An 11,903-nucleotide genomic window follows, 5' to 3' on the forward strand; every position below is an offset into this window, starting at 1 on the left:
TAATGAAGTTAGATTCATGAGACCATTCTTTCGTAGACACATCCTAAATGTTCCTGATCATAGGATTGCCAATTGGGCATTGACCGTCCGTCAAGATCGGTACGTGCTATGTCTTCTTTCAGGGAGAGTGACTAGTCTCGAGTCATTGGTGTGTGTGACATCAAGACAAGTACGTAGGTGCTCAGTAGAGAATGAGTTCACTGAACGCGATCAACGAAGAGTTCTCATACTCATGTCACATGAGAACTCATGGTTGGGATAATGCAAAGTAGTCCTTTGACCTGAGTCATCACAGTTGTCTTGTGGTTAAGTCCTTGATCTTTGATTATGTCAAACGTCATTCCATTGAAGTGTCCACGGCATCGTTGGGGTTAAGCCACTTAGCCATGGAGGCAAGTGAATGCGCAACAAGGGATCTCTAACCTTCAAACTGTTTGAGGGAGAATACTCTATGATATGATTTAGAATCTCTGGCCAGAGTATGAATGAGATTTAGAAAAGTCGTTCTAAATCACATTCAAGGTAATCATATAAGCACACGAATCACATTGGATAGTAGACATGAATAAATAAACTATCAAACCAAACAATGTGGTCAAGAGTATTGTATTAGAGAAATACCGTATTGCATTTGTAATTCCAAACTGAATAGGTTTTCTCTACCTCTTCTGATTAGCTTGGGTAACCATGATATGCTGCAAGGTGTCACTCATGGTTTGTGGAAGCCCTAAACGTGTGTAATCACTAAAGGGAGAATTGAAAGTAAGTTTCAATTCACAATCGATATAAAATGGTTTTAATCGCCCACTGCCTCGCTAAAAGGAACCTAATGGATCGCACACCGTGTAAGGTGGAGATTGAAGAAATAATGGAGATGAGTAAGAATGATTAAATGGTTTAATCATTTATTTATGGCAAGGATTAATTAATATGTTAATTAATCAAACGAATAAGTTCGTTAAAGACCTCGGGATAGTTTTGGACATTAAGGCCCAATGGGCTTTGAACGTCAAGCCCATTGACTTAAGTTGTATGACAACTTAATGAATAATGATTCACAAAGGCCTAATTAGCCCAAAAATACCCTAGGGCCGGCCATGATGCTAAGGGTAGTGAACTTGGACTTATTTACAAGTTTGCCACTCAAATGAATAAAGGTATAAATATGACTTTATAGCCTAAAATTCATTAGGGTTTGTTTTGGAGAAAATTGGTGAGAACTTGTCTCTCCATTTCTCTCTAAAGAGGCCGGCCACCTTGGGGGTGCATCTTGCAATCCCACTACTCCAAGGTCACTCATTTCTTCTCCAATCTCTCCTTGGTGAAGAGACTTAGAGGTTCCCTATTTTGGGAACTTAGAGAAACCTATTCATCCATCCAAATCTATAGATTTAAGATGCAAGGAATGAAGGCCCTCTCTTTGGGTGATTAGCCTTTGCTTATGCAAAGAGTAATCTACAAAGGTATAAATTTCAACTCACTTTGTTTTGAGTTGAGTTTTGGTTCACCAATCTACTAGGCTTTGAATTTCATGGTTAATGTTTTGTTTTTAAGTGCATGCAAGCATGATTCCGCCTTTAATTGTTAATTGCATGCTTATTGATGTTGCTTAAATGAACATGTTTTCACAAAATAATCCTTCACTAACTACTTCTTTTCCTTTTTTTTCCTAAAGAGTTCCATTTTCTATTATCAAAAGGATTTAGCTTAGGTCTTCTAATATGATTATTTGCACTTAAAGTTAAATTTTCTAATTTATCTAGCAAAGATGGTGGAAGTGATGAAGATGTGTTATGTAAAATTTGGTTTATTTTTGCTATTTGTTCTTCAACTTGATCTAATTTTTCAGCCAAACTTAAAACTAATTGAATAATTAAATTATTTTGCCTAATGGGAATATTACTACTGGCTACTTATGTTGAAAAATCTGTTAAACCTACTAGTTCTTTATCTAACTTACTAATTTCTTTTAAAGCTTGAATATATTTTCTGCTAGTTATATAATCGGTCATTAAACTAATAATTTATCTATTTTATTATGCAACTTATCTACTTGTTCGCTCAACTCTTTTTGCACTAATTGAATTTTCTGAACTTCTAATTTTAATTGCTCAACTACTTCTAATGATCTAAGTTCTACTTGCTTTGGCTTATAATCTATGAGATCAACAAGCTCTTTTATCTCTCTTTTGCTAGGAAACCTTTGGATATTTTTATTATTATCTTCTAACTGAGATGTAATATAATCTAAATTGTGTCTAATTATTTTTATGGAATTTTTCAGAAAATGCTCTAACAACTGGTTTAACAAATGATTGTGCTTATTATTTTCTAATTTTATGTTTTCTGCTTGACTAATAATAAGATCTACAATATTGTTGGCTTGTGGATTTTCTTCACTATGCAAAATATGATTATGCTTTCTCAATGGAAAATAACAAACTAAACTATTTTGGTCTAAGGTTATTTTTCTTTTTTGAAGTTCACTAATTTCTAAATTAAGATAATCTATCATAAACTACAGTGTACCTTTCTCTAAAGTTATTACTAACTGGTTTCTTAGAAACTCTCTTTCTTCTCTCAAGGTCTCTAAAACTTGATATGTTGCTCTTTTTGCTTCTAAAAATTTATGCTCCACTTTTGTGTTATTATATCTACGAATAAATGAAGGATGTTCAAAGTAACCAAGATAAAACTTTTGCTTCTTCAAAGTACTGATAATTCTTTTGGATATATATGCTAATCTTCTCTTTATGCTACTTATAGTTGGATGCCTGGGACAATAAATACCTGGTGGTTGTAGTTGACAAGGTCTATAAGGACAATAATATATGTTGTTCATACAAAATAAACAAGTGTGATATCAGTTGCATCAATGACTTCCGTCCTCAAGGTACTTTACTATTATAATTATACTATTAAAATGCTAAACTTGGCTCTGATACCACATTTGCAACGCATGCCTGGTTAAATAGTTGGATGGCCATTATAACAACTAGACATAAAACCTTGCACATGGAACTCGACATGTTTCAGCATGACGGCCATTCACAGTACAAGTATAAAGCCTTAAAGGCTGAACTCAGAGGTACCCTAGTTAATGTCCAGTTATTTGTATGGCAAGCATTCAACTATAACAGAGTGCTCGAACAAAGTATGATCGTCAGTTTAGCAGTTTAATAATCTAACGACAAAAGTGTTTCCCTATTTTGGACTAGAAGTCTAATTAAACAAACAAACTAAAGAAAGAAAAGAAAACTTACTTAAGGCTTGGAGATTGATTGAATATTTACACTTGAACTTTTATTGATATATAGAATGTTTACAAAAGAGAAGTGTTTACAAAGAAATGTTTACAAAGGATGCTAGGAAGGTTTTGGATGCTTGAGTGTATGAGGATTGAAGGATAGTGTGTGTATGGTGTGTCTCTGCTGTGTTGTGATATTGAGGTGTGTTGTGTATGAGAGGAAAAGCTCCCTTATATACAAAACCAAAGTCCTAAACGACAAACAACTTTTTTGAATAGTGCACTGTTTCTGAAATTGTTGATATTGTTTCTGCGTCTGCCACACTGTTTCTGAAATTGCTGATATTGTTTCTGCATCTGCCAAACTTGTCTTTTCCTTTTGCTTTTTAATGAAGGTCATGTGGATTCATGTGAAATTTTCTACATACTGTCTTGGTTGCTGCATGTTTTGTCTCCTTATTCAATTGTGTCTGAAGGCTTTCAAGGGCAACCTTGGTATTTTCAAAATTGAATGTCCTTATGGTTAAACGAAACATTTCTAAGGTGTTTTGGATAGTTTTCCCTATAATTTAATATCAATATACCAATTAAAGTATCAAACCAGCAGACTACAAACCCACACAAACAAACAGAGACAACAGGCTGCCGTTGCACAACAACAAGTCAAGCACAGAAGCAAGCACAGCACTGGGTGGACTTGGGACACACTGCAATAAATTCTCCAACAGTCTAGGACAGGACCCCGTTGCCTCATTTTTTTGGAACCCATTTTGTAGATATAAATTTCGGACCAGCCCTGACGCACAGGTCTAAGGCTTGTTTGCCCACCCTAATTATTTCCTCCCCTTACAAATAACGTTGTCTTCCCTAACAATATGATAATCAGAATCATTCAATTTCTTAATCTTCAGTTGAAGATCATTCCTACCAAAAGTCATTTCAATCGAAGATTGTTTAGTAATTCAGATATATCAAATAAATCAACAATGTAGGTATCAAGTAATATATTAATGATGAGCCGTCTATTTGTTTGATATATTTGGATGACTAAAAATATCTATTTTGAGATATTATTGCAAATATGATCTTCAAATGAAGATTAAGAAATTCATTGGCAGAGGCATAGAAGGACCAGAGTGATCATAGGTTTATCCTAACTTAGAAAAAATAAGATTAGTATTACACCTATTTCTATTGCTTCGCAACCCTTCTCAACACTTCAACAAACTCAATCATTATCTCTCTTCTTTTCCATCACAAATCAATAACCATTAAGTTAAAACCCTTCATTCACTTTTAATTATAAAAAAAAGTCCGGTTTTCACTTATGCACTGTAGCGCTATTCCCCCTCTTCTTTTTTAATTTTTATATTCAACCATTTCAAATTTATTGAATAAATAACAATAAGGTTTGCAAAACTCTATTCAATTCTCTATTACTCTACCCTACCTCTTACTAGGGTTTGTAATTTTTTAGTAATGTTCTCTATTGAGTTTAATAATTTTTTTAATAGTATGCAAACGGTTCCAAAATATGAAAACTCATCGAGAATAATAATGATTGTATACATATGTTAATTTTGACTACTTCATTTTTTGGATATATATATATATATATATATATGTTTTGCTTTAGTAATTTTATAAATAATATTCTTCTTTTATACTTGTGTGGTGCCCCTCTTCACATGAAATCTTGGCCTGCCACGAAAAAAATTGAACGATTCTGATTATGAAATTTTTAGGGAATGCAAATATTATTCTTATTACTCTACATTGATCACGTGACACTAGGATTATCTTTTTTACTTGCAATGAGAAGTTTTACGCTCAACAATTTTATGGACAAACACATATGGATCTCATCTAAAAATGACAGTACAAATAGATGGTAAGAATGTCATTTTTACTTTCGGTGTGATAGTGTTTTAGGTTATATGTGTGGAAATATTTCTTAATACAAAATTTTATAACCATATATTATAGGAAATTTTAACAAAAAGGGCTTGGGCCAACTTTTTCTTAACTAAAAATCACCCTAAACTTTTATTTATTTAATCAAAAGAGCTTGAGATTTAATCATAAAGATAAAACTAATCATAAAATAGACCGACAAACATTAAAAACATGGGCCGAAGTGAAGCCCAATCCGCAATAAAAAGTTTTGTTTTCCATAATTACCCCTAAAAGAGCCTAAACCAATTACAGCTGGAAAAAAATCCCAAAAATCCCAAACCGAATCGAAAATTTCCCGAAACCAAACCGAAAAAATCCCAAACCTAAATTCCCGAAAATTTCGATACGAGAATCGGTCTCAAGTTTTTGGGATTTCGGTAATCCCAAACCGAACCGAAAAATATATATATATTATTTAATTTTTAAATACATATTTAGAATTTTAATAGCCATTGGATTCTGTTGAGATTTAATCTCAACCGCTGCATATAAATTGTGTATGATTTATCCTTCTTCGTGTGAATGTATATATGTGTGTCTGTGTGTGCATGGGAAACATGAAAAAGTTTGGCATTTGGCATTGTAAATGACTAGGATAGATAAGGAGGGGAAGGAGGAGTGAAATGCACGTTAATGACTAATGGGAATTTTGATGCTCATGCCCTCCATGAAATTTAATCTATGCACAGATTAAATTGTAAGTTACAGATTAAATTTATTTTTATTGCAACAGATTGGTTTGGTTGTATACTTGTAACTTACAATGGCCTATGAAATTTATTAAGAAAATTTAGTCTGCAACAGATTGGCAACCCAATATAAAAGGTTGAATTTTAGCCCAAAACATAATATGTCAAATTTTAGTCCAAAAGCCCAAAATCATTTCGGGATTCCTGATTTGTCCCAAAATCCAGAAATTATTTCGGGATTCCCGAAAAATTGGTTTGGGATCGGTATTCGATTTGGGATTCCCAAAAATTTCGATTTAGAAATCGGGACATGGATTTCGATTTGGTCTCTCATACCGAATCACCCCTAAAACCAATCCCTTGGCCAATTCACAAATATTAAGATGTACCATATGAATCTCAGCGCCATTAACGCAGAGCACCAACCGCTTTCATCAAACGGTAACTTCGAAGTAGGACAATTTCTTTAACTGCCATTTAGGCAGAGCATTCAAGTCATACAACCGTTTTCATCACCACCATTATGGCACAGAGCATGCAAGTCGTGCTATTTTATTATTATTATTATTATTTTAATTATGATTATTAAAGAAAGGGAAGCCTCTTTTGTCTGCCTTGAGTAGTAGCCTTTTCAAGTCTTCACGATTTGGCTTGTGGAGGTATGTGGCTCCATATATGACTTGAATTGCCTAACAGAAGCGCTTCAGGTTCTCAATAACAGTACTCTCCGCAATTCGGCAATACTCGTCAGTTGAGTCTGCAAAGCACACATTAGCTAGCATCCGAAATGCAGATGTGAGCTTCTGATGAGGTGATAAACTTTGGCGGCTGACGGCATCTATCTTCCTTGCAAAGTAGTGGTCATGATTGACAACTGCGTTCAAGATGCTTTCAAAAAGCTCTCTCCTCATCCGAAACCGCCTTCGAAAATCATGAGCAGGAAATCTCGGACGCTCGATGAAATAATCTTTCATCATTCGGTCATGACACTCTTCTCTATCACACTGCACAAATGAACGTCCCGTGACAGAACCACGATGGCTAGATTCGCCATGGTGCTTATATTGCATAAGCGAGTTTACAAGTTCAGCTTCGGTGTTCATCAATTATGCATCCTCAATGTCAAGCCTTGCTTAATATTGTGCCATATGCATTGCCCTGCTACGCCTTCTTCTATCACCCATTGATGAGATATTGAGGATTTTTTGGAAACAAAAACTCTTTGAAAGTTGAAAGATTGGTGAATATAGAGGATGATTGAAGGTTGAAAGATTGTGTGATCAACTAATATGGGACATGTGTTTATATAGAGGATGATTGATGAAAGTTGAAAGTTTGGTATTGAACAGTTGGTGAAAGTTGAAGGCTTGCTTTGTGGAAAATTTAGTGATTTTTCAATATTTATCGGAATTTAAATATTTTTAGATTAAAATGTTCATAAAATTAATTTACGATAGTCTACATATTTTTTTTTTAAATTTAATTTAAGAAAAAAACTAGCCTAATTTCATTCTTTAGATCATCTCCAATGGTTGGGCTAAAAGTCAAATATTTTAGCTCGTAAAATTTAGCTTTTAGCTCAGAAACAGCTTTTCTGCTCCAACCGTTATGGCCTAAAATTTTAGCCCGGGAATATTAAAGAATGAACTTAGGCTTTTTTTTTTTTGTTAAATTAAATTTTTTTTTTAAATTAATAAATATGTAGACTATAGTAAATTAATTTTATAAACATTTTAATCTAAAAAAATTTAAATTCCGATAAATATTGAAAAATCACTAAATTTTCCACAAAGCAAGCCTTCAACTTTCACCAATCTTTCAACCCTGGGTGGATTTTGGGTGAATTTTGAGTTAAATATTTTTTTTTATTATTTTAGCCGTTGAATTTAAATTTGGGCCGTTATATCTTTTTTTTTACTGTTAGATTTGATTATATTCGATCTTAGTCGTTGGATTCAATAATATATAAATATAAAAACAAAAACAAAAATTGAATCTAGGCCATTGGATTAACCAACGGCCTGTAGATCGTGACCGTTGGATGGAAGTAGCCGTTGGAGGTGATGTGGAACGTGGCTGACAGGCCCACGTGGGCGAGGCCCTCGCTGTCTAAGGCGTCGCGCATCGCGCGAGTTGGGATAGTGGGTGGGCTGCATTTGGCGCACAAACACCCCTTTTCACTCGGTTCGGTGGAGCCCACTCTGATTTATGGGCTAAATTTTGAGGGGAATCTGGCCTTGGTATAGCATTTAGCATTTAGCCCAAATTTTCCTCTTGGGTTGGATTGGGTTTGGGGGGAAATTTGGGGGGGGGTAATTTGGCTTTTAGCCCAACATTGGAGTTGGTCTTAATAATCTCAGGCTACAATTTTATGTCAGAAGGGTTGGAGCAAAAAAGTTGTTTCTGGGCTAAAAGCTAAATTTTCTAGGCTAAAAAAATTGGCTTTTAGCCCAAGGGTTGGAGATGGTTTTATGGGGGCAAGTGGCGAAAACACCAAAATTTTGTTTTTTTTTATATTAATTTTTTAAGAAAAATTATGGATTTGTGTGTGAGGGTTATTAGATATAGCTACGGCGGCAAGTTCAAGTTTGGGCGACTGTGCACAACATGTGCAATCAAAGCTTCGATCACATAAATGTCTAATATTTTTCTTTGGGTTATTGATATTCATAGTAATTTTGCTCTCTTTAAGTCTGCATGCGTGTGTACAAGTGTGGGTGTGCCGAGTATGGAAGGATTTGAGATTATGGAGGTAGAGAATAGCAGAGAGATCTCAAAAGAATGAGAAATGTTAAACGGGGCTGGGCGTGCCGAGTGTTGAAGGATATAAGGGTAAAATTGGAAATGTCGTGTTTGGACCATTTTAATTGGACTGATTCAATATTGAGCTTTGTCATAACTATTAAATAAAGTTAGGGGTGTGATATCCACACACCCTTTTTTACTTCTCTCACACCATTTTAGTTTTCGGTTGTCGGATCAGATGAATTAAAGAAGATCAACGGACATAAATTAACAAGGGGTGTGTAAGAAGTAAAAAGGGATGTGTGGATAGCACACCCCATAAAGTTATTACTAATAATTGAAAAGATCAAAGGGTAGCTAAGGTGCCATGTGGCAGGTTTGTAATGGATAAGATGAATGTATAATTGCTTAGTAGTTAAGCAAGGCAGTTACTAAATGGAGTAGACTATAAATAGTAGAAAAATCTTCTCTTGTAAGATTGTGTGACAGAAATAAGAAAACATTCATTTGAGTCTCTCTCTCTACATTTCTCTCTCTTCTTGATCGAAGTTCTTCTACTGAAACCCTAGATTTCCTTTCTGTTAATAATTACATGGTTTTTGGATAACATTCAAAATTTTCATGTTCTTATCATTAGTTTTTCCTATATTATAAGACGTGGATTCGTAATGTTGCTTATGTAGTACGTAGCAGTAGATGCTGCTTATGTAGTACGCGGCAGTAGTCTTGACTTGAGCTTCGCCTTCTTCAGTCAGTCAGTTGTTCATCAAAGCTCTCTTCAGTCAGTTGGCAGGTGAATCTGGTGAGTGCTTTCAAGTTGTTTCTTGCATCATCCATTTTCATGTCGATTTTTAGTGACTTCTGGAGATGGATTTTTGGCGGTAAAGATGAGCATGATTCTAATTCTGCTTCTCACGTTCAACATCGCACACAAACCCGTTCCTATGAGCAATCTCAACCCCCATTTCCTCCATCTAAACCAGTCTCATCTCCCTGTAATCCATCTTCATCGTCCCTCAAACCCCCATTTCCTCCATCTAAACCACTCTCATCTCCCTGTAATCCATCTTCATCGTCCCTCAAACCCCCATTTCCTCCATCTAAACCACTCTCATCTCCCTGTAATCCATCTTCATCGTCCCCAAAACCTTCCACGTCATTGTTTAAACCACCGGAATCTTCTTCTCTCAATGCATCGTCTCCATTTTCTCCTAATCCCCCTCCGGTATGTGCTTCAAAACCATCTCCATCTTCCCCTACTGGGCCTGCCGTATCTTCCACTAAGCTCCATCCAACGTTGAAGCCGGTTCTATCCCGCGCCTCTTCAAATGTATTGGATCAAAAGGGGAAGAAAAGCTATGTGTGGGTTGAGAATGATTCATTACCTCTATTTGCAATTCCTGACGATATCCAAGATTTGATCAAGAATGGCATCGCACCCAAAGTTCTAAACCAGCCTCTGTCTCCCGCGACATATAAGGATTACTTCGCTGCTCTCTTATATGCTGAAGAATTATACTACGAGGTACGCCTGAATCTTGCCAATTTCGTAATGCATTTTTCCTCTTAGTTTGTTAGTTAAGAAAAAACCTTTTACTTAGAAACAATTTGAAAGATAAGACGGATGCTCTCTGTACTGTATCTGCATATGACGTCTCGTTAAGTTGTGTTCGTAGTAATCTTACTGCAGGCATTGGTTGGTCGTATGAATCATAGATCGTAGGGGGTTGTGATAGATGCAACGTTGTTAATTTCTCGGTTTTTCTTGTATGCTTTGAATCCTTGCATTGAAGTAAAACTCATGCTTTTCTTTGAATCAGAAATGGCCTCACTTCGAATTGGAGAATGTCCCTGTGGAGTTGCAGGAAGCAGCAATTTTTAAAAAACCAGACAAGGAAGAGAAAACCTTGGTAGCATTTGATATGGCTTCTTTTCCTTCGAATCGCCCATTTCTTTTGTCGAGGGACTTGGTCTATGTGCGACCATCGGGGACAAAAGCTGAGCCATTTCAGGTAAACTACGATCATTGACCCATCAACATGCTCTGGATTCTAAACGTGTATCTCATTTCTAAACTTATCCATCAACATGATCTTACCTGTTATACAGGGCTTTATATATCGCGTCGTCAAAAGCAGCGTTGTTTTAGTGGAATTTGAAGATAACTTTTATGTCAATCACCATTCGGCCCAAAAATATGATGTCAGCTTCTCATTCAATAGGGTCTGTTTGAAAAGAGCTCACCAAGCTGTACAAAATGCATCAGAGGCTTTGTTTAGGAACTTCCTCTTCCCCGAGTCTGTTTCGCGTGCGAGTATTCCCACTGCACCGCGGCTGCTGTGCACCGGTCATAAACTTGATCCCAATCAATTATCTGCAGTTTGTCGTATTTTAAGCATTCGTGGCTCACCACCTTACCTATTGGCTGGCCAGCTCTGTGTTGAAAGGAGCGATTTTGGGCTATCGAGAACTGGACTGGTGGTTAGTGAAGCAGTGCACCAGTTATGTCAAACTTCACACGGAAATAGGATGCTCATATGTGCTCCTAGTAACCGCTGTTGTGATGGGCTTATGAGAAGCTTGTTGAAATGGATTCCTGAGTCGGACATGTTTCGAGCGAATGCTGCATTCCGCGAGAAAGATGAGGTACCCGAAGACATCCTCCCGTCATGCCTTTACAAAGAGCCCTACTTCTCTTGTCCTCCGACGGAGGAACTTTGTAAATTCAGAGTGATCTTCTCCACTTACATGAGTAGCTTTCGGCTACATGATAAGGGCCTAACTGCTGGACATTTTAGTCATATTTTTCTGGTGGATGCTTCCTCTGCTATTGAGCCAGAAACAATGGTGGCCCTGACTAGTTTCGCTGACAAGAATACTACTGTTATAGTTACCGGTGAACGAGGAAACCGTTCGTCTTGGATTCGAGCTGACATTGGAAGGAATAAGGGGCTGAAGATTTCATTCTTTGAAAGACTTTCCAAGTCAGTGCCATATAATATAGAAGACTCAGTCCAATGTTCACCACACAATTGGAGCATTATCAAGGATTCAAGAGTCTGACTCATTGAACACCTACAGGCTACGGCCTGAACTTTATGGGTTTGTTTGTCAAGCGCCATCGAATGTGTACGTAATTATTCGAATGTGTACGGTATATGTTATCTTTTGGATGTGTACGTATAAGTTATTGTACTGACACGTCTTGGTGTTCTGCAGATGATTTCTTGTGTATTAAGCTTAAAAGTTCAAACCATTTTCGTAGA

The 11,903-nt window shown here is 36.3% G+C and overlaps 2 protein-coding genes across 2 annotated transcripts; one reads left to right on the forward strand and one right to left on the reverse strand.

Annotated features, from left to right (window-relative positions):
• Positions 1–6,581: 6,581 nt before the first annotated feature.
• LOC103445576 (uncharacterized) lies at positions 6,582–6,995 on the reverse strand. Its single transcript, XM_008384586.3, has one exon. The coding sequence runs from the start codon at positions 6,993–6,995 to the stop codon at positions 6,582–6,584; it is 414 nt and encodes a 137-aa protein (XP_008382808.3).
• Positions 6,996–9,112: 2,117 nt separating this feature from the next.
• Positions 9,113–11,903, forward strand: LOC103429577 (probable RNA helicase SDE3). The gene is made up of 3 exons (XM_008367726.4): positions 9,113–10,162; positions 10,458–10,649; positions 10,747–11,903. Exons 1-3 carry the CDS (start codon positions 9,479–9,481, stop codon positions 11,698–11,700), a joined length of 1,830 nt encoding a protein of 609 aa, XP_008365948.4. The 5' UTR covers positions 9,113–9,478; the 3' UTR covers positions 11,701–11,903.

The sequence above is a fragment of the Malus domestica genome, chromosome 13 (assembly GCF_042453785.1).
Source record: "Malus domestica chromosome 13, GDT2T_hap1".
Classification (NCBI taxonomy): Eukaryota; Viridiplantae; Streptophyta; class Magnoliopsida; order Rosales; family Rosaceae; genus Malus; species Malus domestica.

Excerpts from the sequence above, each read along its gene's own strand:
- LOC103445576 (XM_008384586.3), bottom strand. The coding sequence starts at position 6,995 with ATGAACACCGAAGCTGAACTTGTAAACTCGCTTATGCAATATAAGCAC.
- LOC103429577 (XM_008367726.4), top strand. The coding sequence starts at position 9,479 with ATGTCGATTTTTAGTGACTTCTGGAGATGGATTTTTGGCGGTAAAGAT. Across the intron at positions 10,163-10,457 it reads CTGAAGAATTATACTACGAG|AAATGGCCTCACTTCGAATT; the intron begins GTACGCCTGAAT and ends TCTTTGAATCAG. Across the intron at positions 10,650-10,746 it reads CAAAAGCTGAGCCATTTCAG|GGCTTTATATATCGCGTCGT; the intron begins GTAAACTACGAT and ends CCTGTTATACAG.